Source organism: Cydia strobilella, chromosome 23, assembly GCF_947568885.1.
Source record: "Cydia strobilella chromosome 23, ilCydStro3.1, whole genome shotgun sequence".
NCBI lineage: Eukaryota > Metazoa > Arthropoda > Insecta > Lepidoptera > Tortricidae > Cydia > Cydia strobilella.
The window spans coordinates 2,416,397-2,444,155 of NC_086063.1; the positions used below are offsets into that span (position 1 = coordinate 2,416,397).

The 27,759-nt window shown below is 43.7% G+C and overlaps 3 protein-coding genes across 7 annotated transcripts in view; 1 reads left to right on the top strand and 2 right to left on the bottom strand.

Moving 5' to 3' along the window:
• Positions 1-27,759, top strand: part of LOC134751799 (protein enabled) — a 168,415-nt gene that overhangs the window by 25,878 nt on the left and 114,778 nt on the right. The window contains exons 11-14 of the mRNA XM_063687289.1: positions 9,184-9,286; positions 9,939-10,030; positions 11,227-11,350; positions 12,131-12,269. Of these exons, the coding sequence (XP_063543359.1) occupies positions 9,184-9,286; positions 9,939-10,030; positions 11,227-11,350; positions 12,131-12,159 (348 nt within the window). The 3' untranslated portion in view covers positions 12,160-12,269. The remainder of the gene's footprint in view (positions 1-9,183; positions 9,287-9,938; positions 10,031-11,226; positions 11,351-12,130; positions 12,270-27,759) is intronic.
• Positions 17,684-18,283, bottom strand: LOC134751692 (uncharacterized). Its single transcript, XM_063687135.1, has 2 exons — positions 17,747-18,283; positions 17,684-17,695 (listed from the first exon to the last, which is right to left on the bottom strand). The coding sequence occupies exons 1-2, from the start codon at positions 18,281-18,283 to the stop codon at positions 17,684-17,686; spliced, it is 549 nt and encodes a 182-aa protein (XP_063543205.1).
• LOC134751777 (uncharacterized) overlaps positions 21,819-27,759 on the bottom strand; it is a 76,281-nt gene continuing 70,340 nt past the window's right edge. For 3 of the 5 annotated variants that reach the window (XR_010128701.1, XR_010128698.1, XR_010128699.1), the window contains 2 exons: positions 27,408-27,494; positions 21,819-25,552 (listed from right to left, as the gene is read on the bottom strand). Coding sequence is in view for 1 of the 5 variants with exons in the window: in XM_063687261.1 (XP_063543331.1) it covers positions 25,504-25,552 (49 nt within the window). In the remaining 4 variants the exon portion in view is untranslated. Of the gene's footprint in view, positions 25,553-27,397; positions 27,495-27,759 lie in introns of all 5 variants that reach the window. The other 2 variants (XR_010128700.1, XM_063687261.1) reach the window with 2 other exon arrangements.

The following is a 27,759-nucleotide window of genomic DNA, read 5'->3' on the forward strand; positions in this document are numbered from 1 at the left end:
GCGCGGCAACAACAACATGCACTGCATGATGCACGAGATGCAGCGCACGCTGGCCCGCCGCCGGGCGCACTTGGACCGCGCCGAGGTAACTACACATGTCACATATAACGGTGACAAACACTCCGGCTCGTCGTCCAGCTCGGGCGGCAGTGCGCGCGGCAACAACAACATGCACTGCATGATGCACGAGATGCAGCGCACGCTGGCCCGCCGCCGGGCGCACTTGGACCGCGCCGAGGTAACTACACATGTCACATATAACGGCGACAAACACTCCGGCTCGTCGTCCAGCTCGGGCGGCAGTGCGCGCGGCAACAACAACATGCACTGCATGATGCACGAGATGCAGCGCACGCTGGCCCGCCGCCGGGCGCACTTGGACCGCGCCGAGGTAACTACACATGTCACATATAACGGTGACAAACACTCCGGCTCGTCGTCCAGCTCGGGCGGCAGTGCGCGCGGCAACAACAACATGCACTGCATGATGCACGAGATGCAGCGCACGCTGGCCCGCCGCCGGGCGCACTTGGACCGCGCCGAGGTAACTACACATGTCACATATAACGGTGACAAACACTCCGGCTCGTCGTCCAGCTCGGGCGGCAGTGCGCGCGGCAACAACAACATGCACTGCATGATGCACGAGATGCAGCGCACGCTGGCCCGCCGCCGGGCGCAATTGGACCGCGCCGAGGTAACTACACATGTCACATATAACGGTGACAAACACTCCGGCTCGTCGTCCAGCTCGGGCGGCAGTGCGCGCGGCAACAACAACATGCACTGCATGATGCACGAGATGCAGCGCACGCTGGCCCGCCGCCGGGCGCACTTGGACCGCGCCGAGGTAACTACACATGTCACATATAACGGTGACAAACACTCCGGCTCGTCGTCCAGCTCGGGCGGCAGTGCGCGCGGCAACAACAACATGCACTGCATGATGCACGAGATGCAGCGCACGCTGGCCCGCCGCCGGGCGCACTTGGACCGCGCCGAGGTAACTACACATGTCACATATAACGGTGACAAACACTCCGGCTCGTCGTCCAGCTCGGGCGGCAGTGCGCGCGGCAACAACAACATGCACTGCATGATGCACGAGATGCAGCGCACGCTGGCCCGCCGCCGGGCGCACTTGGACCGCGCCGAGGTAACTACACATGTCACATATAACGGTGACAAACACTCCGGCTCGTCGTCCAGCTCGGGCGGCAGTGCGCGCGGCAACAACAACATGCACTGCATGATGCACGAGATGCAGCGCACGCTGGCCCGCCGCCGGGCGCACTTGGACCGCGCCGAGGTAACTACACATGTCACATATAACGGTGACAAACACTCCGGCTCGTCGTCCAGCTCGGGCGGCAGTGCGCGCGGCAACAACAACATGCACTGCATGATGCACGAGATGCAGCGCACGCTGGCCCGCCGCCGGGCGCACTTGGACCGCGCCGAGGTAACTACACATGTCACATATAACGGTGACAAACACTCCGGCTCGTCGTCCAGCTCGGGCGGCAGTGCGCGCGGCAACAACAACATGCACTGCATGATGCACGAGATGCAGCGCACGCTGGCCCGCCGCCGGGCGCACTTGGACCGCGCCGAGGTAACTACACATGTCACATATAACGGTGACAAACACTCCGGCTCGTCGTCCAGCTCGGGCGGCAGTGCGCGCGGCAACAACAACATGCACTGCATGATGCACGAGATGCAGCGCACGCTGGCCCGCCGCCGGGCGCACTTGGACCGCGCCGAGGTAACTACACATGTCACATATAACGGTGACAAACACTCCGGCTCGTCGTCCAGCTCGGGCGGCAGTGCGCGCGGCAACAACAACATGCACTGCATGATGCACGAGATGCAGCGCACGCTGGCCCGCCGCCGGGCGCACTTGGACCGCGCCGAGGTAACTACACATGTCACATATAACGGTGACAAACACTCCGGCTCGTCGTCCAGCTCGGGCGGCAGTGCGCGCGGCAACAACAACATGCACTGCATGATGCACGAGATGCAGCGCACGCTGGCCCGCCGCCGGGCGCACTTGGACCGCGCCGAGGTAACTACACATGTCACATATAACGGTGACAAACACTCCGGCTCGTCGTCCAGCTCGGGCGGCAGTGCGCGCGGCAACAACAACATGCACTGCATGATGCACGAGATGCAGCGCACGCTGGCCCGCCGCCGGGCGCACTTGGACCGCGCCGAGGTAACTACACATGTCACATATAACGGTGACAAACACTCCGGCTCGTCGTCCAGCTCGGGCGGCAGTGCGCGCGGCAACAACAACATGCACTGCATGATGCACGAGATGCAGCGCACGCTGGCCCGCCGCCGGGCGCACTTGGACCGCGCCGAGGTAACTACACATGTCACATATAACGGTGACAAACACTCCGGCTCGTCGTCCAGCTCGGGCGGCAGTGCGCGCGGCAACAACAACATGCACTGCATGATGCACGAGATGCAGCGCACGCTGGCCCGCCGCCGGGCGCACTTGGACCGCGCCGAGGTAACTACACATGTCACATATAACGGTGACAAACACTCCGGCTCGTCGTCCAGCTCGGGCGGCAGTGCGCGCGGCAACAACAACATGCACTGCATGATGCACGAGATGCAGCGCACGCTGGCCCGCCGCCGGGCGCACTTGGACCGCGCCGAGGTAACTACACATGTCACATATAACGGTGACAAACACTCCGGCTCGTCGTCCAGCTCGGGCGGCAGTGCGCGCGGCAACAACAACATGCACTGCATGATGCACGAGATGCAGCGCACGCTGGCCCGCCGCCGGGCGCACTTGGACCGCGCCGAGGTAACTACACATGTCACATATAACGGTGACAAACACTCCGGCTCGTCGTCCAGCTCGGGCGGCAGTGCGCGCGGCAACAACAACATGCACTGCATGATGCACGAGATGCAGCGCACGCTGGCCCGCCGCCGGGCGCACTTGGACCGCGCCGAGGTAACTACACATGTCACATATAACGGTGACAAACACTCCGGCTCGTCGTCCAGCTCGGGCGGCAGTGCGCGCGGCAACAACAACATGCACTGCATGATGCACGAGATGCAGCGCACGCTGGCCCGCCGCCGGGCGCACTTGGACCGCGCCGAGGTAACTACACATGTCACATATAACGGTGACAAACACTCCGGCTCGTCGTCCAGCTCGGGCGGCAGTGCGCGCGGCAACAACAACATGCACTGCATGATGCACGAGATGCAGCGCACGCTGGCCCGCCGCCGGGCGCACTTGGACCGCGCCGAGGTAACTACACATGTCACATATAACGGTGACAAACACTCCGGCTCGTCGTCCAGCTCGGGCGGCAGTGCGCGCGGCAACAACAACATGCACTGCATGATGCACGAGATGCAGCGCACGCTGGCCCGCCGCCGGGCGCACTTGGACCGCGCCGAGGTAACTACACATGTCACATATAACGGTGACAAACACTCCGGCTCGTCGTCCAGCTCGGGCGGCAGTGCGCGCGGCAACAACAACATGCACTGCATGATGCACGAGATGCAGCGCACGCTGGCCCGCCGCCGGGCGCACTTGGACCGCGCCGAGGTAACTACACATGTCACATATAACGGTGACAAACACTCCGGCTCGTCGTCCAGCTCGGGCGGCAGTGCGCGCGGCAACAACAACATGCACTGCATGATGCACGAGATGCAGCGCACGCTGGCCCGCCGCCGGGCGCACTTGGACCGCGCCGAGGTAACTACACATGTCACATATAACGGTGACAAACACTCCGGCTCGTCGTCCAGCTCGGGCGGCAGTGCGCGCGGCAACAACAACATGCACTGCATGATGCACGAGATGCAGCGCACGCTGGCCCGCCGCCGGGCGCACTTGGACCGCGCCGAGGTAACTACACATGTCACATATAACGGTGACAAACACTCCGGCTCGTCGTCCAGCTCGGGCGGCAGTGCGCGCGGCAACAACAACATGCACTGCATGATGCACGAGATGCAGCGCACGCTGGCCCGCCGCCGGGCGCACTTGGACCGCGCCGAGGTAACTACACATGTCACATATAACGGTGACAAACACTCCGGCTCGTCGTCCAGCTCGGGCGGCAGTGCGCGCGGCAACAACAACATGCACTGCATGATGCACGAGATGCAGCGCACGCTGGCCCGCCGCCGGGCGCACTTGGACCGCGCCGAGGTAACTACACATGTCACATATAACGGTGACAAACACTCCGGCTCGTCGTCCAGCTCGGGCGGCAGTGCGCGCGGCAACAACAACATGCACTGCATGATGCACGAGATGCAGCGCACGCTGGCCCGCCGCCGGGCGCACTTGGACCGCGCCGAGGTAACTACACATGTCACATATAACGGTGACAAACACTCCGGCTCGTCGTCCAGCTCGGGCGGCAGTGCGCGCGGCAACAACAACATGCACTGCATGATGCACGAGATGCAGCGCACGCTGGCCCGCCGCCGGGCGCACTTGGACCGCGCCGAGGTAACTACACATGTCACATATAACGGTGACAAACACTCCGGCTCGTCGTCCAGCTCGGGCGGCAGTGCGCGCGGCAACAACAACATGCACTGCATGATGCACGAGATGCAGCGCACGCTGGCCCGCCGCCGGGCGCACTTGGACCGCGCCGAGGTAACTACACATGTCACATATAACGGTGACAAACACTCCGGCTCGTCGTCCAGCTCGGGCGGCAGTGCGCGCGGCAACAACAACATGCACTGCATGATGCACGAGATGCAGCGCACGCTGGCCCGCCGCCGGGCGCACTTGGACCGCGCCGAGGTAACTACACATGTCACATATAACGGTGACAAACACTCCGGCTCGTCGTCCAGCTCGGGCGGCAGTGCGCGCGGCAACAACAACATGCACTGCATGATGCACGAGATGCAGCGCACGCTGGCCCGCCGCCGGGCGCACTTGGACCGCGCCGAGGTAACTACACATGTCACATATAACGGTGACAAACACTCCGGCTCGTCGTCCAGCTCGGGCGGCAGTGCGCGCGGCAACAACAACATGCACTGCATGATGCACGAGATGCAGCGCACGCTGGCCCGCCGCCGGGCGCACTTGGACCGCGCCGAGGTAACTACACATGTCACATATAACGGTGACAAACACTCCGGCTCGTCGTCCAGCTCGGGCGGCAGTGCGCGCGGCAACAACAACATGCACTGCATGATGCACGAGATGCAGCGCACGCTGGCCCGCCGCCGGGCGCACTTGGACCGCGCCGAGGTAACTACACATGTCACATATAACGGTGACAAACACTCCGGCTCGTCGTCCAGCTCGGGCGGCAGTGCGCGCGGCAACAACAACATGCACTGCATGATGCACGAGATGCAGCGCACGCTGGCCCGCCGCCGGGCGCACTTGGACCGCGCCGAGGTAACTACACATGTCACATATAACGGTGACAAACACTCCGGCTCGTCGTCCAGCTCGGGCGGCAGTGCGCGCGGCAACAACAACATGCACTGCATGATGCACGAGATGCAGCGCACGCTGGCCCGCCGCCGGGCGCACTTGGACCGCGCCGAGGTAACTACACATGTCACATATAACGGTGACAAACACTCCGGCTCGTCGTCCAGCTCGGGCGGCAGTGCGCGCGGCAACAACAACATGCACTGCATGATGCACGAGATGCAGCGCACGCTGGCCCGCCGCCGGGCGCACTTGGACCGCGCCGAGGTAACTACACATGTCACATATAACGGTGACAAACACTCCGGCTCGTCGTCCAGCTCGGGCGGCAGTGCGCGCGGCAACAACAACATGCACTGCATGATGCACGAGATGCAGCGCACGCTGGCCCGCCGCCGGGCGCACTTGGACCGCGCCGAGGTAACTACACATGTCACATATAACGGTGACAAACACTCCGGCTCGTCGTCCAGCTCGGGCGGCAGTGCGCGCGGCAACAACAACATGCACTGCATGATGCACGAGATGCAGCGCACGCTGGCCCGCCGCCGGGCGCACTTGGACCGCGCCGAGGTAACTACACATGTCACATATAACGGTGACAAACACTCCGGCTCGTCGTCCAGCTCGGGCGGCAGTGCGCGCGGCAACAACAACATGCACTGCATGATGCACGAGATGCAGCGCACGCTGGCCCGCCGCCGGGCGCACTTGGACCGCGCCGAGGTAACTACACATGTCACATATAACGGTGACAAACACTCCGGCTCGTCGTCCAGCTCGGGCGGCAGTGCGCGCGGCAACAACAACATGCACTGCATGATGCACGAGATGCAGCGCACGCTGGCCCGCCGCCGGGCGCACTTGGACCGCGCCGAGGTAACTACACATGTCACATATAACGGTGACAAACACTCCGGCTCGTCGTCCAGCTCGGGCGGCAGTGCGCGCGGCAACAACAACATGCACTGCATGATGCACGAGATGCAGCGCACGCTGGCCCGCCGCCGGGCGCACTTGGACCGCGCCGAGGTAACTACACATGTCACATATAACGGTGACAAACACTCCGGCTCGTCGTCCAGCTCGGGCGGCAGTGCGCGCGGCAACAACAACATGCACTGCATGATGCACGAGATGCAGCGCACGCTGGCCCGCCGCCGGGCGCACTTGGACCGCGCCGAGGTAACTACACATGTCACATATAACGGTGACAAACACTCCGGCTCGTCGTCCAGCTCGGGCGGCAGTGCGCGCGGCAACAACAACATGCACTGCATGATGCACGAGATGCAGCGCACGCTGGCCCGCCGCCGGGCGCACTTGGACCGCGCCGAGGTAACTACACATGTCACATATAACGGTGACAAACACTCCGGCTCGTCGTCCAGCTCGGGCGGCAGTGCGCGCGGCAACAACAACATGCACTGCATGATGCACGAGATGCAGCGCACGCTGGCCCGCCGCCGGGCGCACTTGGACCGCGCCGAGGTAACTACACATGTCACATATAACGGTGACAAACACTCCGGCTCGTCGTCCAGCTCGGGCGGCAGTGCGCGCGGCAACAACAACATGCACTGCATGATGCACGAGATGCAGCGCACGCTGGCCCGCCGCCGGGCGCACTTGGACCGCGCCGAGGTAACTACACATGTCACATATAACGGTGACAAACACTCCGGCTCGTCGTCCAGCTCGGGCGGCAGTGCGCGCGGCAACAACAACATGCACTGCATGATGCACGAGATGCAGCGCACGCTGGCCCGCCGCCGGGCGCACTTGGACCGCGCCGAGGTAACTACACATGTCACATATAACGGTGACAAACACTCCGGCTCGTCGTCCAGCTCGGGCGGCAGTGCGCGCGGCAACAACAACATGCACTGCATGATGCACGAGATGCAGCGCACGCTGGCCCGCCGCCGGGCGCACTTGGACCGCGCCGAGGTAACTACACATGTCACATATAACGGTGACAAACACTCCGGCTCGTCGTCCAGCTCGGGCGGCAGTGCGCGCGGCAACAACAACATGCACTGCATGATGCACGAGATGCAGCGCACGCTGGCCCGCCGCCGGGCGCACTTGGACCGCGCCGAGGTAACTACACATGTCACATATAACGGTGACAAACACTCCGGCTCGTCGTCCAGCTCGGGCGGCAGTGCGCGCGGCAACAACAACATGCACTGCATGATGCACGAGATGCAGCGCACGCTGGCCCGCCGCCGGGCGCACTTGGACCGCGCCGAGGTAACTACACATGTCACATATAACGGTGACAAACACTCCGGCTCGTCGTCCAGCTCGGGCGGCAGTGCGCGCGGCAACAACAACATGCACTGCATGATGCACGAGATGCAGCGCACGCTGGCCCGCCGCCGGGCGCACTTGGACCGCGCCGAGGTAACTACACATGTCACATATAACGGTGACAAACGTAGATAAGTCCTCGATGCTATGAAACCTAACGGTGACAAACGTGGACGACAAAGTCCTCGATGCTAAGTACGGCATACGCTTGCGATTTCATTTTGCTGAGCGAGGATAGTTAAATGAAGTTATTCTATTGGTTATTCACCAACACATCACTCGCTACTCATCCTTGCACAGCTCTGGAGCAAACGTAGCTTTACACTACATCTTCAACCCCCCGCCATCGAGCACTCCAGTCAATCAAATTAATTAAAAATGCCGCCTTGACCGTAGCTAACTCGAACGTCGCCATGACACTGTCAGCGTTGCCCTGTTAAATTGCCAAGATGATCTCTTGTAGAGTTTTGAATGATTCACGGTTAGTTACCCCACCCCACCAGCTATCTTCAGTCGGGAACTCATAAATAATACAAAAGGTAATCACGGTCTATATAAGTAATGATCTCTTGTACCATCTGAAGCGAAGATTGCAACCTATATCTAAAATATTAAACATTTTAATAGTTATTTGTTATACAAGGGTGCAAAGTTGTATTTTACCCGCGAGTGTAGACTTGAAACACGAGCAAGCGAAAGGATTCTATAGGTGAACCACGAGCGAAGCGAGTGGTTCTAAAATAGAATCCTGAGCGTAGCGAGTGTTTCAACACACGAGAAGTAAAATACATTTGCGCCCGTGTGTAACACAAAACTTTTCACCTCACTATAGCGAGGAAAGTGCAACATCCACAGGCGTTAAATCACCGTCATCACTGGAATCACTCATTTCTTTACGATATTATAACAGAAAACTATGGAAGTTGTGTATTTTACGCGAGTCGGTGAGAAAAGGTTTTAAGTAAAAAAAATGTTAACAATGTTCATATTTCTGATGTATAAAATGTCAACGACGCGTTTTGAAATTGCATCGACTCAACTTGTGCGTTCAGAATTATATTTAACATCATTATAAAAAAACAAACGTTTCTTATGGAATTTTAAGGTTTATGACTTAAAATCATTAAATAAAGCTAAATTTGGTATTTTTTATTAGATTCTCAAACCATTTATTTAATGATAATTAATATCGAACGAACCATTATCATGAGCGTTTTACGTTTTGTTATCTGTCAAGCTACTTAAACACGCTCCATCCAAGGTCAAATTACTTTCCCCACTAGTGGATAAAACGCGTTTTTCCCCGCTTGTATTGAAGAATAAACGACAACTTTCCGAGCTAGTGAGGGGAAAAGTGTTTTTTTAATGTTACAACGTACCTGTTTCAGGAGTCGTCAGGGGATAACAGCGCCAACTCTACACCCCTGAAAACGTGGGAGCGCGCCGCTACGCTACCACACCGCCTTCCCAATACCTGTAATGGCACTACGCGTGAGTTTACATTTGTGTTTATATTTAAATATACTTTTAAACTTCATTGCACAACACAAAATGTTAATAATGCTACATGTAATACATGTGCAGATTAACTAAAAATACAAACATTCAAATAAATAGAGGACGGCAATGTTCAAGTGGCTGCGCCTTATTCGCTATTAAGTCACCGCAAGCTCGGCCGAATTGCACTTTCCCATACAAACGTAGTTCCGCTCTCATTTTAAAACTGCGTGTTGGATTGTAATGAAACTTTGCACATACAATGACATGAGGTATATCTAGGTTTGCAATTAGTTTATATAACTCCAGTTTATAAAACAAACGAAATAGAGCAAAAACAAGGTTTGTATGAAATACTTGAATTCGCTGTATTTTTTTAACTATGGTATCTGAAGCTACATAAACTAATTACAGACTTAGATATACCTTATCCTATTGTAAGTACAAAGTTTCAGAGCAATCTAGCTAGTCGTTTTAAAATGAGAGCTTAACTACGTTTGTATGGAGAACCGAGCTTGCCGGGGACCCTTAAACCGGTAATCCAGTGTCAAATTGTACCGATAACCAGTAACCACTCCAGGTTTAATCGGCTAACCCCGGGTTAGTGGAATGATGCAAGTGGCGCTACATGTGTTTGTGTTTGCAGCCAACTCCGAGTCGCCAGCTACGCAAGCGCCGCAGTCGCCGCGGTCGGTGCGCAAGCGCTTCGGATCCGCGAGCGAGGAGACTATACTTAAGGTATGTTTTATCTCATTCAGGTTGCTAAGTCCTTCATAATCATTTTCTCAATGCGGCCTGAGGTGACGTCGCCTGCAGAGATTACTGACCCCCTCTGAATAGAAATTTGTTTGCAAGGGGGGGGGGGGGGACAAGTAAATCTGTACATAATTTTCTAAAACTGTACATTAATTTTTTAGCATCATTATGAGATGTTTTAAAGACCGTAACCACTAAACATAGACCTCCACAACAAGCGCTAAAGCGTTGCCCTCATCGAATGGTAATCTTCTTCGTGTAACTTTTAGATGTTTATTCATTAGAAGTGAGGAAATGCTACAATAAACAGGCATCGTGTTCTTACGTGCGTTCGCCTCAGGCGACATATGTCTTTACAGCTGTCTTTACGCGGCAATTTTTTTACAAGATGGCTCGTTTTCTGGGTGCCTATTAATTTAAGCCTATAAGCTGTGTACATATGCCACACGATATAGTATTTTATACAATCGTGATTGAAAAGCTTGATTATATCACTATTGTATACAATACTTTTTCTACGAGACAAAAAAATAATACTTTCAACTAGTAGAATCATATACTTAAGTAAACAAACCAAAAGTATACAGCTAAGATACGCGAGCTGCCGCGGCCCGCGATACCTTCATACTTCATACTCGTACGCGCACCGGCCGCCGGGCCCGGCGCCCCCGGCGGGTTGGTCAACGACACCTCCTCGTAACTCATGAGGCCCTGGTACCTGCTCCGCGCTAAATTCAATTTTAAGACAGTTTTTTCTCGATTTTAGCCACCGTAGCCTATGGAGACTAACAAGCAACGCTAAGCGGTTTTCGTAGGATATGGATGTTGCTATATGAAGGGTGTCACATGCGCGTGTATGACTTATGAAGCAATTGTTGGCCAACCAATCACAAAGCAGATACGACGCAGCAGCGTGTTTAAGTAGGCTAATTTGCATTGAATCAAGTCTCCTTAAACAAGAAATATTTTACTGAAATGTATGAAGTTCTATTTTCAAAAATTTTATAATTGACTAAACCGTATCGATAAAATTCTTATGCTTGAGTCGGAGTGCCATAGACTATCCAACGTTGAAAAGAGTAAAGTTGTAGTGTTGCATATGAAGTCGTAATACACAGATTATACTCGACGAGTAGAAAAAATAAATTAATTATAGCTTATTTATTGTTTCTGTACAGCAAGTGAACGGCGGCGGTGAAGGCGGCGGCTACGTGTCGGCGGCCGAGTGGGACGCTTTCAAGCAAGACATGCTGCGGGAGATGCGCGCGCAGCTCACGCAGATCAAGCGCGAGATACTCGACGGTGAGTACTGATACCATAGAGTAACTTATACTAGAGCGGTACTGTCATAGTAAATTTTGTAACCCCAGTAAATTCACTGCCATCTGTCGACACACTTTAAAACTAAAAATGAAGATTTATAAAAATACGATAGAATGTATTTAAATATAGATAAATGATTTTTTTTATTTGCATTAATTATTTTTATGATTTTGACCCATGTTCTTTCACTGATATGCGTTAAAATTGTTAAATAACAAACGAAACCGTCAACGCCATCTATACGACTGTAGGCCAAAACTAGTAGCGCCCTCTGAACGAGAATCAAATTTTCTTGATTTTCGAGGCACGTTTTTTCCTTAGACTATATCCATCTATTACGGAGTTATATCTATCTTTGCTGATACTGACTGAGGACTAGTTGCACTAACTACAATTAGCGGAATGATCCACGTCAATCACAGTGAACTAAAAAAATTGCCCAAAGAAAATTTTAAGAATGCTTTAACGGTGACAGATGGTCTGTTGCAAGTGTTGCAACTTGCAACCGATCTTAAGTAATATGAGATCGAAGTTAACATATGAATAACGGTGACAAATGTAGACTACATAAAATACTCTATACTAACCTCACGGTATTAAACGAATCATGGCTATAACGGTGACAACGTAGACTACGTAGAATCCTCGATACTAAGTAACCTAGTGGTGACAAACGGAAATATGACATACTTTACGTAGACCAATAACTAATACGACTTAAAAAAATACATTGCTTTAATTTAAACCTTATTGTTGCAGCCATGAAGGCGGAATTCGCGCGCAGGTAAAGCACGCCACGACGCATCGAGTGTTAACTAGTCCATCGCAGCCGCATACTGGTGAACAACGTGTTTTATCCCGCTCCTTCCTACTCCACTAGAGCAGGACAACTACGTATGTTCCTGAAGTACGGTGTTTTTATATTAGTTTGTTCCATTGATATTTCCAGTTTGTACAGCGAATGATTAATAAAAAAACGTATTAACAAATCGGTCTTCGATTAGCCAGTCGAAAGAGGCTTATAATTAGCCTCATGCATGAAGTTTATATTTGAACGAAATATGTTTTATTCGGATGTTTGTTACCGTTATATCATGTTACAAATGCATTTCCGTTTTTAAATTACCATTTAATTACAAAAATTTGCCCGCGAAAAGCTTGTGAGCGAAACGCTCGAAACGCCACGTGACGTCACGCGTTCGACAGATTAGTGTCATTAGTAGCAAACGTCAGTTGGGCCGCCCAACGTGTGACGTCATCACGCTCTGTCGAATTCGCGCCAAAAATTATGAGCGTTTCAACCGCTCAAAAATTTTCAACATTTTAAATATTTTTTTATAAAATAATGTTAAGGTTTACAAAAGTATTTTTATCGTTTCCGGTGTTCCAACGATATAAATTATGAATCCAAAAATAAAAATAAATTCATGCATGGAGCTAATTGGTTATATGATGCGATTACTTATGTAAAATAGAAATTCTTGCGAAATTAACAATTAACAGTTAAAACTGAAGTGATTGGTAAAATGTTATGAGACGTAACAAACAACGCTTTCTCTCAATGCTTTGTGATATTTATCACTTGTACATCTATAACATCTATTACACTCGTGTTTTGATCTATTTATATATTGAAGCGTCGATGTCACTTTGAAACGTGATGACTGAGAACAAAACCCTATAAAACGAGCCTGATTTACAATATTTCGCCGGATATTATTATATATGGGTGGTTGACTTGTTCACCAGTAACCGCGGTAACTTGTGATCATATGACGTATGTTCGTATAGCGTTAGTTTGCATCGTGGACTGCCCTTACCGCAAAATCCGTGTCTCTGTCACTCCATTAGAAAACGATAGAGATAGATGATTTTAAAATACGGGTTTCGTGATAAGGTGCCAGAGGTTCAGAGCATTTAGTAACTATTTAAACACTAAATTGTAGTAAATACTAAAAGTTCTAAGTCCGCGGACGACGTTGCCTGTTAAATCGGTCTATAAAGCCATTCAGTGTGATTTTATTGTGTAACAATATTTAAATATAAACCGGTATTTTTCAAAAAATAACGGTTTAATGTTATATGATAAAATCGTTAGTATCCTATCGAGCGATTAATAATAAAGTAGAATTAGCGCACGAATATCGAAGCAGAAAGCAAGTTGTGTTTTTTTAATTTTATACTTAAATAAATATTTATTCGGATACGTATATTGTACGTAGTTATAAGGGAGATGCCCTGGCGACATTTACTATTGATTATTATTTCCAACCCTCTTTTGTACAAATGTCTTATTCACTAATTTAAGATTGTAATATATAAAATAACTCGAACGCACACTTAGCGTCATGTATCATTCACTATTCGTATATTATTAAAACTATAATCCTACCCCATCTGTATGTGCATCTTCGTATTTTGTAAATGAGATATAATTTATTATAAATTCGTTACGAAATCAATAGTAAATAGTGCAAGGAGCTTAAAGTATGTGTAATATTCCTCTAGCGTTATACCTAGTATTATTCGATATTTATTGACTATAAATGCGTATTTTGTACGCGTCACCTAGTTATAAATACTTTATACATAATGTGTAATGAATGTATGTTACTGGTTTTTTTACTCCATTGCCGGTATTTTATATAAACGTAACATTGACAACCAAATCTTCCCATAATAGTATTAAGTCTTCCATAAAACATAAGTCTCAGCAGTTTTTCATAGAGAGCTACCAAACACCACGCTTATCTTACTTTATAGTAGACTGCTTTCTAACCTAAAAATGATAATTTCGACACTAAGTACTTTAAAAAATCACTTACATTATTCTGTCCTGAGATAAAAAGTCGTAAGTGCCAGAAAATACTAGTACCATGTAATGTTTTAACCAACCATGGATGCAAGATATGTTTTAAGCACAAGGACTACTTAAGAATAAGAATGGTTCTTTTTATATATCGGTATCATAAAGGGGTCTCTAGCTATTGTTTTCCATATAGTCTTAAGTCATTATGTATTAATATTGTCTTCGGTTACCGCGATAGTTACTCATGAAATAAAACTATGAAAACGGATTATATCGCGTATATTGAATTTATAATACATCCCGACGTTTCGAACTCTTTACAGCGTTCGTGGTCAACGGGTGACTGAGGAATTTTTATCGCGTATATATATATATATCTTTACTTGAAAAATAATTATAGTGTATAACTAGCCTTATGAACCGATTTTGCATGTACAACCAGCCTTAAAGTTTGTAGTCTATGATTGTTCATTATTTTAGTATGTGGGTATTTTTGCACTTTGTAATTTTTCCTCAGTCACCCGTTGACCACGAACGCTGTAAAGAGTTCGAAACGTCGGGATGTATTATAAATTCAATATACGCGATATAATCCGTTTTCATAGTTTTATTTCATTATGTATTGTTTGTCCACATTTTCGTTAGTCATAATTTGGTTTTTCTCAGAAACGCGTAACTTTTCACGATTGCCATAAAACAAACCTAACCTAACCTATCTATAGAATAACCTGAGGAAAATCCTGAAAAGTTAACGGTTTCAGAATTATGACTAATGATAATATGACAATGACTACATTATGACTTTCAATAATTATGTCAAACAAACCCCCATCATAAAGTCATGTTTATGGGAATTTATGTTGAAGGTCAATTTTATATAAATAGTGGATCTCATATAAATAAATAATAAAAACAGATAACAAGCTCTTATTATATGTTGGCAATAAGTTATGTTATTTTCCAGTATTTATATTTATTGCCAATTAGTCTGCTTTTAAGGCTTGTGATTTTTTTGTAACTTATCCAGTTATGTAGTAAATTCATAGGCCAAACTAGACTAAGCGCTTCGTAGATTCCTAGGCAAGCTTCTTACTTCCGGCAATGGACTAGAAAAACTCATATTACGAAAATGTATCACATATTATTAAAAAAAAAAACGACGAAATTTCAAAAGTACATTGCGGTACACTTTTTTTTTTACTTAAAGAATCGGCTCGAGGCACGACCCTTTTAGTTTTAAGAGTACTTTTAAACTGACTGATATATCATTCCACTATAAACTGCCAGGCACAACCGGCCTATTGAGTTTTCGTACAAAACAAACACCATGCGATTTGGAAGATGTTTACACATTTTTTTTACTTTTTTCATAGCGCTCATGTCCTTTTTGGGATTCTGAAAATGTAATTTACCAATAGATGTTTTAACTCTGGTGCTCGCAGTAATAAATATTACATTTTGTATATTTAAGTATACAGGCTGTCACTAGACAATTGAAAAACTTAGAGATTTATCACAATATCACCTCGCGTCTCCAAAATCAACTCATGTGTTTTCCCTTTTTTCATTCGAATCGCGACAATTTTCTTGCGACACCTGTATAGTTTAAAACACCCGAGTATGTTATATAAACCTGTTTTGAATAACTACTGATGAAAGCATTATACTTGTATCGTGTAGAAGCGACATTATGTGTTCACGAGGAACCCGACAGATTTTAACCACGCTTTTCTGAGGCCAAAAGAAGGAAAAATTTTAATAAGTTTAGGTCAAATTCGCAAAAAAATTTTTTTCCCATTTTTCTAATGTATTTTTGTACATAAAAAGTAAACAGTTATTGGTAAACTTGTAACTTAAAATGGACTTTTACTTTTTTTCGTAAAACCTAGTTTTTTTTTACAAAGTGTTACTTGTCACTTTTTGACATCTATCAATAAGGATACTTAGACTACGTCCCATAGTGGCAACTTCGCCATCAAAAATGCGTTTTGCACGATGTAACAATAAAAACTTGTTTTTTTTTTTCATTGGTATTATCTCTGAAACTAGGCGAATTACAGAAAAGTTTATAGGACATTTTAGTCTTTAAATATGATCAAGAATAAGCTGTTAAAATTATTCGGTTTCCTTTTTTTTATGAAATAGGAGGCAAACGAGCAGACGGATCACCTGATGGTAAGCGATTACCGCCGCCCATGGACCCATGGACGCTTGTCTAAACTATGTTTCTCTTAAGTACCCTAAAATCCCTACATGACCTTATGATACTTCAATTAATTTGTGATCTTATTAGGTACCTAAATGTCGCCTCTACACGTTTGGTTCAATACGGCCTTAAAGTTGTTGAAAAATCGTAGAATGATTTTCTTGTGGTGTCATCGATTTTTTTTAATTTTGTATTAATGCCGGTGCATAATTTATCGACTAATAAAAATCATTCATTCACTAGAAGTGATTACACTTAGTGATATTTATAATATTGTAATATGTAAGTAAAAAAAAATTAGTGATAATTTTTTTTTATTAAAAAAAACTAACCAAATTTAGTTGGATTATATTGTTCATTGAACTATTATTTTATATTGGTCTCAATATGTCAAAGATGTGTATTTATTGTATAACGTAATAGCTGGGATTATTTCATACCATTTCGATGAAAATATGTGACGTTTTCAACCAAAATGTACCACATTATCGGTTGTCGATAAGGTTGATTTCAAAGTGAAGCTATATTGGAAATAGCGTCTTATTGACAACCGACAATAAGTACCCTTTTGGTTGAGAATGGCACATATAGTGAATTTTTTGATGCACTGCGCTTAGTGAATTCCTCTTATGTGTATAATCCTTGGAACGATTGTGATTTTGGAACATTATAAAAATATATATACTTAGGACAATGAAATTTGGTCACTGCATACAGTTTGTACAATTTGACCTGTTTTTATTGTCGAGTGTAAGTCAGAAAGTTGTTAATGAAGTTCAAATTAAATGTTAAAAAAATTAGTTCATTCACGGCATAAGTATTTTTATTTTTATTCAATAACACTTGCAATCATATTTTTTGTCTAATATTGTTTATAACAAATTGACAATTTAAATGTCGTTTCTACCTTCATATTTTCACAGTGTTTTGATTGACAATTTATTTTGAATTTCTTTGTTTTGTTGTGCGACACTAAGTGATCTATTACTAGCAATGCACTGTCAATAATAATGATAAACATATATTTATGTCACAATTAAATGTTCGATAGATCTTTAGTGCCTTTGCCTTTAGCACTATTTTTATATTAAATGATACGCGGAGTGCGATGAATATATATAATGAGAGAATATTTACAATGGCTAATTACAATTGGATTCACAAATAAGATTTAGGCTTCCGTATGATAGAAGGAAAATTTAGTTGTGTAGGAATGACATTGACACGTTGACGTAGCAACGTAGACGGGTTGTGAGCAGCCAGTATTGTGATGCGCCACAGGACCCCCCTGGGAGAATCAAAGTCCTGCCTGAAAATGAGAAGGAAAGGTTACTTTCCGGCCAGACCGAGTGGTTCTCACCGGGACAACAGCTTGAGTAGGCCTAGCATTTGTGCCTGTAGGTGAAGCTGTGTCGTTCTGCATGTAGGCTGGTTTGATACGGTCAATGGAGACTGTCACTGGTCCTCGTAGTAAGTCCAATGTGACGGTCTTGTCCGTTCTACGTAGCACGCGATATGGGCCTGTGTATGGCGGTTCTAGTGATCCACGCAGTGCATCCTGTCTAAGGAAAACATGGCTGCATGAACTTAGGTCCTTATGAACAAAGACTGATTTGTTTCCGTGCCTTGATGCGGGGATAGGTCTGAGGTGAGACATCTGGCGTTTCAACTGAGTGACAAAATCATCAGGCTGCAGGGTGTTAGAGTTATGAGAATGAAAGAACTCACCCGGGATGCGTAAAGGCTCACCATACACCATCTCTGCAGCTGAGCATTTGATGTCTTCCTTCCACGCACTTCTTATGCCGAGTAGGACGATCGGCAACACCTCAGTCCACCTCGTGCTGTTGTGGGCCATGATGGCTGCCTTCAGGGAGCGGTGCAGACGCTCGACCATCGAATTGGCTTGTGGATGATAAGCCGTCGTGTGACGCAGCTGTGCACCACAAAGCTCTGCCAAGACCTTCTATCATACGGAAGCCTAAATCTTATTTGTGAATCCAATTGTAATTAGCCATTGTAAATATTCTCTCATTATATATATTCATCGCACTCCGCGTATCATTTAATATAAAAATAGTGCTCAAGGCAAAGGCACTAAATTGGTGACCCGCGACTTTTAAAATGACCGACAACTTCGAAGACTCCGTTTGCGAGAAAATAGAGGCCGAGCAATCCAGCGCAGCGGTAGATCGTTTGACCATGAGATTACCACCATTTTGGGCAGAAGATGCGGAAGTTTGGTTCGCCCAGGTCGAGGCGCAGTTCGCTGTTTGGGGCGTGAAAGCGGATTCTACGAAATATTTCCAAGTGATCAGAGAGCTAGATCCCAAAACGGCTCGCGAAGTACGGGGTATCATAACGAAGCCCGGTTGTAAAACGAATTTAAAAATTGATTTGAAATACAGTCGAGAACTTATCTGATTGCAGCTTAATAATTATTTATAATTATTTGCCAGTGATGACATACGGATCTGAGACGTGGGTGCTAACAATGGGCCTCATAAGAAGGCTCAAGGTCACGCAAAGGGCATGGAGAGAGCTATGCTCGGGGTTTCTCTGCGTGATAGAGTCAGAAATGATGATATCCGCAGTAGAACTAGGGTCACCGACATAGCTCGCAGAATTGCAAACCTTAAGTGGCAGTGGGCGGGGCACATTGCTCGCAGAACTGATGGCCGGTGGGGCCAGAAGGTTCTGGAGTGGCGTCCGCGTACCGGAAGACGAACTGCCGGTAGGCCTCCAACGAGATGGAGCGACGACCTGGTGAAGGTCGCGGGAATTCGGTGGTTGCGAGCGGCACAGGATCGGTCGGAGTGGCGAGCCTTGGGGGAGGCCTATGTCCAGCAGTGGACGTCTATCGGCTGACATGATGATGATGATGATGAATTATTTAGGCTATCTATGTATAGACTAAACTACTTATATTTTCACCAACGTATGATAATATAATCTAATCAGCCAGTAAAATTAAAGGAAGTCTTGTCGTTCTTGTTTGGCCACTTGGAGATCCAATATTACACTACTATTTTACTTTGGCCTATTATCTTCGCCACAAATGTTATACTATAAAATCTGTTCCCTAACGAAGCAAAGTACGTGTTATCATTACTTATTGACAGTGTCAGGCCTGCTTTATATATTAACTTATTCGAGTGCTTGTATGTCAGTAGGTGCCGCTAGCTTAGTGTTACCATGTAGATTTACAATGTCCTATTATTTTTTTTGTAGTCACTCATGATTGTAAATAGTGGTAACAAATTATATTTTTTTGTGATCATACACTTTGTTTTTTTTTATTTAACACTTGGAAACTGAACCTTTTGCTTTTAACCTTTTTCTTGGCAAATAAAAAAAACGTGAATTCAATACCTTCAAACCTAGAACGAAAAAAAAATACAAAAAAGGGTGAAAAAGTATGTATCTTTTAATTTAAGGTATGTTGCCAAGAAAAGGGTTAAAATCATAATTTTATAGTATTATTTACCTTTTTTGCTTTCCTATCAAGACATCCTAGTAGATATAATACGTCTGTCCTGGCACAGCTGCTAAAACGCCGCGTTTGTAACGCTGAATTGTATGATTACGCAAAAAAAATTGTGTCTACTAGCACCATGTTAGTCTAATTATAGGTTGACCGTAAGCAGTAGCACGTGGTGAGAAACAGATATAAGAATGAAACGGGTTTACGCAGCTGTTTTATCCAACCCGTTATGTGTGTATAATTATAGCTCGGGCCGCAAGCGATAACACGTGGTGAGAAACAGGTCATCGGATCGGCGGAATTATCGTCATAAAAGAATTGCGGGCCAGCTCGTTAACGGCGCCGTTCACGTCCCCGGTTTACGGCCCCCGTTGACGACCACCTTACGTGCGGCGTGAACGGCGCCGTTAACGAGCTGGCCCGCAATTCTTTTATGACGATAATGCCGCCGATCCGATGACCTGTTTCGGCTGTTTCTCACCACGTGTTATCGCTTGCGGTCAACCTATAATTAGAGCTAACAAGGTGCTAGTAGACACAAAAAAAAGTTTTTTTTTTGCGTAATCATACAATTCAGCATTACAAACGCGGCGTTTTAGCAGCTGTGCCAGTACAGACGTACTATATCTACTCATCCTAATAAAATGCACTGCCGTACACGATTTTATTTTAAACTGTAAATTAAACAACACTAATTATAATCGAAAGCCATTTTGGTAGAAACCAGTACCAGAATTGTATAGACATGATTATTGAAATATCTACCTAATGTTTTTGGCAATAAGGCGGATTGTTCGTTACGTTGGTCAGCGTCTGGTTAACTATTGTAATGTTTTACATGCGCTGGAGTCAATAAATGGATAAGTGAAATGTATGTGAGATTTCATTTACAAATTTCCTACCTACGATAAAATGACAACGGAATAAAACATATTGTGGCCCACCTTGTAGGTATAATCGGGGACATCGCCGGTGAACCACTTCAGATTTTTTTACCTCGATTATTACAAGCGTGCTAAACTCCGCCTCCCATAGAGAGATGACCAATTACGGTGCATTCAGGATTCTTTATCTTAATAATGAAAAGGGTAAAAACAGGTAATGAGACAAACAATAGGTATATGTTACAATTTATTAGTCGGTGTTGTTTAGGCTAAGCTTCACCTCCCCATAAAGAACCAACTAGGATGCATTTTGGATTCCTTATCTTAGTTTGCAAATGCCGACCGTCACAAAGACAATGACGAGAATAAATTTTACCTGGAGCTAATTTTTTTTCAACACCCACATTTTTAAGTGTCATCACTTTTATGATATCGCCTGACCGTCTGCAACATGTTTAAACTTAAGATGGTTCACCGGGAATGTCCGCGATTTCCGTGTACTTACTTGATTAGCTTACAGGTCACTGTCACTGGCACGATGACAGATTTTCCATATCATTCATAGCAGCTTTGATAAAATAATATGTGACATTTTCAACCAAAAGGCCAACATTGTCGCTTGTCAATTGAAGATATATGGAAATAGCGCCTTATTGACAACCGACAATAAGTACCCTTTTGATTGAGAATGGCACATATGTTGACTTTACGGTGTGATATCTTCAAGAGGTGCATTATGTTTTCATATAGGTAAGGCTTTAAAATAAAAGTGAAAATACCCATATTATGGACATTTTCACTTGTATTTTAAAGCGCGACTTGTCGTGTTTTAGTAACGTCCCGTAAATATATGGCATTTTATATTGACCGTCAGTTTTGTGACGATTGCTAACCGGCCGCGATTGGTAAACAGTTAAGTGAAAATGCCCATATACTACTTAACTAACAGGTCAAAATAATATTTTGGATATGTACCTACAATATAGGTAAACGAGGGTCACGAGGATAAAATGTCATTATTACTTGAATGTGTTTGGCCCGCATTACTGATAATCAAAACACAGTTTAAAAAGGCATTTCTTTTATTAAAAAAGAGAAAATAAAATTACAGAAAAAACACATAGCGCAACATTTATAAATAATATCTATCGGTCATAACCACATATTATGCGTCAACAATTATTGAAATTTACAATTGTCAGTGTATATTTATTTTATACAAAGTCAAATCACTGGATACTGCAATTTTTAATATACATTGGGAATAAAAGTTGTATGCACGCTAATTTTACAAAACGGCGGATAATTCAGAAGTGGGAATAGAATGCAGTATCCAGGGAAATACTTAGGCTTAGTAATAATGAGGCCGCAGTAGTGAATAATTGGTGGCATCTCTGAGCTATCCTTAGGTTATTCCACAATAACCTAGCTATTAGAGGGGGATAGAGACTATAATGTCTATAATGTTACTTATCGTTAGATCCGTTTACAAAATAACTTTATTTTACAGCAGACTTTATGCAATTGGGTCTTTATTCTTCGAAAGACAGTGAGGAATTTCTTCACATTTGTGAATAAAAGGAATATCAGTTAATATCACACATTAGTGATAAATCACTTGTGAAAATGTCAAGCTATCTCCCTATTTAGGAGTACTAGGTCATTTGAGAATTGAGATTCTGAAGGTCTAAGCTACTTTAACCATGTCAAAGGATCTTGATGAAATAGCTCCAATTTTAGTGTTTTTTTAAATGCTTTGGACAGCAAAACACCTTTTTGTGAGTAATTGTGCTTACATCGCCATGAACACTTGACGAACGCTGTCAATATAACCTTAATACTTTTACATAAGGTTCATATTAGCTCGCTTGCACCCTTGATCTTGGCGTATGAGTGAGTTTTGTATAAAACGTAGGTATAGCGTTTAAAGGCTTTAACAGCTATTTCTAGATTTGTATGTTCCTATCTATGACATTGTTAGCTTTTGAAATAAATTATTCGAGAAATAAAACATTTCATGAGTAACTATCGCGGTAACCGAAGACAATATTAAATTATTCGAGTTAAAGTGAAATATTTCATACATTTATTTATTTATTTAACAAAAAGTATTACCTACTTAAGTCACTTTTTGGAGTTCTTTGTAGTTAAGTAGCGATGAAAGCTGAAGCGAGTGAATGTTTTAAGTATTAATTATTGCACTTTAACATATCAGATCACAATTTGTGCAAAATAGCACTTAGTACACTAAGTTTAAGGTTTAATTTACCATTTGTCACAATTCCTCCGTAGGACCTTATTTAAGTTAGATAACAACATAAATTAACAAAAATGTGATGTATATTTTGGTAACTAAATTGTTTTTTTAGATTTGAGGTAGAGATAAATAGAAACATCTCGGTTATATACTTTGGCTGGTTTTTTAAATGGATCCTTGGCTGGGTGCATTCGGTTTTTATAATAAGGTTTATAATTGATAATTTCGATTAGATTTTCTACAGAGCAAACTTTATGAAATCGTAACTATTTATATTTAGTAATGTCTACGTAGTGACGTATAGTTTAAATTGTCGGCATTAATATAAATATATAAAGTTAATTCACTACAAAATTAAATCCAAAATAATACAAAATAAACCTGGGCACATTTTAAAATTCTTTCATCAGCAGAGCCTTAGAGGATATAACCAAACGGAGACGCCTTGTCTGTAATTTTCTGTACTAAACAGTCTACCGATTTTTGCGGGAGAGGGGAACGTCACATGTATGCGTTATGTAAAAATAGCCATGTCAGATAAACGTCAGTCCATACATTGTGTATGACCATTGGCCGACTATTTTCGACAGAGAGGAACGAATGATAATGGCTTCTCCATTTGGTTATATTTATACCTATCCTCTAAGAGCACACTAAGAACATTTTATATAGGTCTCACATGCTTTTTATCCAACCCACACCAAATACCTACTCATTCAAATGTTTACTACATTGTTTTAACATTAAGGTTCGATTTTCTATGCGTATTTGGTGTGGGTTGGTTCCCGTTTGCAAAAATACGTCCAACTCTTAGAGCGCCGCGCCTATCGTGTGCGGCGCGCAGTCATCGGAACAGGCAAGAGTACAAATAAATACCTACACTTGGTAGAACAAAGTCATATAGTGCAAACTGTCTTGCGATAAACTTTTTATGCGGGACTGAAGTCCCGGAAAGTAAATAATAGCGTTATAAATACGGTAAAAACAGTGCATTCCTCGTTTTTGTCCAATACAATACAATCAATAGGCGTAAAATAAAACAATATTTTATTTTGGCAAACGAGGCACTTAAACACCCTGTTTTCACGTTATGCTTTTCACGAAACGACGTAGCGTTCAAAACGCTTAATGGCCCCTATTTTCTTTTGAGCAGTATATATAGAAAGTTACAAATAAAAACATTTTTTTTAATTTACTCCTATTGATTGTATTGGACAAAAACGAGGAATGCGTTGTTGCTGTATTTATAAGAATATTATTTACTTAGTACGTTTCCGAGACTTTCGTTCCGGATTTTTTATTTTATAGCAAGGCAGTCTCCAGTTTATGACTTTAATCTACCAAGTTTAGGTATTTATACTTTGCCTATTCTGATCACTGGCGGCGCGTCATAATGAACCTTATCGGAATGCAAGAAGGTTGACATTGGGCTGTAGCCGTGCGCGTCAGACGTGTTTGGCGGTCATAAAGTTCACATGCACTCAGCCAGTGGTATAGGTCTACCGCTTAACTCAGATGGTTGACAGTGATAACATTGTGTTTCGATGTTTGGCTAAAGTAAAAATTTAATATTTGTCTAGACTTCTAGAGTTAGGAACAAACCAAGTTTTTAATAGGTAACTGCTCACCAACCGTCTGAGTTAAGTGGTTATTAGATTATTTTCAATGCTGGGTGGGCTCTAGCGATACCTAAACTAATTCTAATTTTACCAAAGAAAGCGGGTATCAACATCAATGGATAACGTTCAAAAGATTTTAACACTTATATCCATTAAACAAGGTTGGTTTCGCTATGACACAGTTATTACGAACGTTACCCTTCCAGGCAGTCTGAAACACTAATACCTTATAACTAGTTTATAACATTAATATTGTAAATATATTTGTAAAAAAGCCTATACATATACAAAGTACAGAAGCGTACATAAGTGTTGTACTTAGAGATTTGTGGTTTTATAATCAGTTTCAAACTTGTCGACATGAATGTACAGAAATACTTTATGCTTATTAAAGTAAAAGTGAAGTCGCCGTAATAATTTTGTATTATTTTCATCTCGTTCTGTTTTAGGCATATTTACCTAATCGAAATTTGTAATTTTCGTACATTGAGAAACTTATTAAATTATAATTCATTTATGTCACTGTACGGGAAAACCTTTCCAATATCACCTTGTTGTACCATATTTTATGCAAATAAAAAGTTTTTTTTTTTAAGATGAAATATCCTAAAATGACGTTGATAGTTGATCAACTTGATACCATGTCAGCCTGTATAGGACAACCATAGGACAACTTATAGCAGCAAACAAAATAACTATAGTTTATAAAATCTGTTTATATAGGTAAATATTAAGAGACTTGTAAATTTACATAATAAGATATACCTTGCCTTAAGTATTATTTGTCGACAGGTTTAAAACAGACAGATTAAAATATTTGTTGGTAAAATGTAATGCTTTGTGCATCGAAGCGTTTTAATATAGTCAGAAAAATCACAACATCCTTATATTCTTGTCGGTGTACGGAGATGAGATGTAAGCCCTGGAAAAAGAGAAATACGTTAATTACCTACAATAGGAAATAATTTACGTTTAATATACAAAAAAAAATCGTAAAAAAACACTCATTAGTCTTACTAAAATGGAGTAATAAATAATATTTCACATTTGTCCTTACTAATATTAAAATCTTGGATGCCTAATGGAATATTTTTACTAAAAATATCAGAAGGTAGAAAAAATCGCAAGCATAAAAAAAAACTGTAAGGTTATTTTCCGAACTTAGTTCCAGGCAGTTACATCATGCTTTAAACTTGCTAGAACAACCTTAGGAATTAAACAACCTTGTTCATAATTTGAGGTCGAGTCGGCTGAGTATTATAGATGAGGACGGGTTATCCTTAATACTTAAGTAGGTACAGACAAATAATTAAATTTCCGACCCATTTCGTACCTTGCCACAGTGACAATCAATATGAAAGTCGCTAGAGACCTCATACTATTGTTATTGTGACAAAGTAAAAAATGGGTAGGAAATTAAATTATTTTATTTTACTGCACAACGAACACAAGACATCGAAAGCAAGACAAAGACAAGGCAGAAATTTCTCAATACATTAGAATTAATAATAGTGCCATGCATGGCATGCATCGTACATCAGATCTAACAATACTTTGTATTCGAGTGTGATTCGGGTCTAAATCTAGGCGTCAGTACATTAATTTGTGTGCTAAATCGATTATTTTGTGTTTGAAAGAAAAACAGAAAATTCACAGCTTCGTGCAAGAGCCGAGCATGCGACTTTTTTCAAAAAGCAGCATTATTCTATATATTTTCTTCAATTATAAAGCCGAAAATATATAAGGGTTTGAAAAGAACTAGCGTAAGAAACGTACTTGTTTGCCATATTTTTTCATAAAGCAGGTGTTATTAATTCGCGGGATTAGCACGGTAGCATTTTTATCGCCTGTCACCATGCCTGTCACGTTCTAACAAGTAGGTAAGTGCGAAAGTGACAGGCATAGTGACAGGTGATAAAAATGCAACCAGGCTGACACCACTGGATCTGATATGCGAAACTACAAAAGTGCATGTTATTTTCATAGTTATAAGTATGACTACGTTAAAAAAGTGCTTCACTTGTTTATGGGAACCACTTCAACCATGCATACTAAACTGACTGAAGAATGTGAGACACTGTGCTTAACCCTTAAATGCATAATGATGTATATATGCATCGTATATTTGATGGTCCGTGGCTCAATATGCAGCTATCCAAAATCACATTTATTACTTTTATACAGCATGACACATCTATTTCAATTTATTAAAAAGTTATACAAAAAATCATGCATTTAAGGGTTAAAAACACATAACCGAATGTGATATAATTACAGTTAAATAGAGCAGGTGGTTTATAAATGTATGTTTTTATTAGAAACACGATTTTTCTAAGCTCTCTTCTGATTGGTAATTTAGTTTAGTATACTTTAGAACTATTTAAATTATAAATAAATTTAGCGGCGGATGTTGAGGAGCGTGAGGCTGAATTTAATTCCTGATTAGATTTTAAAGATTTTCTGAATCTTCGACCTCCGCCTTTCCTACTTGCTCTCGTCAACCTACAACCATTTCGGCGATCAGGTAAGTAAATTTCGAATTTTCAATGTTATTATTATCATTTAATTATACGAACGGGTCTACCGCGATTTAATTTCATTGTTTTTACCTTAAATTCCGACGTTTTAGCTGAGACCCGTTCGTATAATTAAATATGTGTTAAAAACGCGAGAGTTTAAAGTGTTTTTATTCTTATTTGAATGTGTCTCACTCCTCAGGTCACCTATCTACGAACGACAAAAGCCACAACAACGTACAAACTAGTACCAGTTTAAACCTTAGTGGAAATTGCTTGGTTTATAAAAGTTTCTTTTCTTGCAGTCTTCTCGCGGCTCGCTATTCGTTTAGCACAGGGAGCATGGATCTAGAAAAATAAGTTTAATACTAATGTTAGTAGTTTAATAATACAAGGCTAATTTAGTTAATAACATAGAAAATATCTAATACCTAAAACGAATGTCCGGTTCGAAGGACCATTATGTTTCACTTTTCAATATACGATTAAAAACTAAAATTATGTTTAAACTATAAAATAATATTTAAAATGTATATACTACTTTAATTTACTTAATATTGACATATGATTTTATTATGAAAGCAAGTTCGGTCTATCAATTTATATTATACTA

What these genes read in the sequence shown, in the direction of transcription:
- LOC134751692 (XM_063687135.1), bottom strand. Translation starts at nt 18,283, where the DNA reads ATGGTCGAGCGTCTGCACCGCTCCCTGAAGGCAGCCATCATGGCCCAC.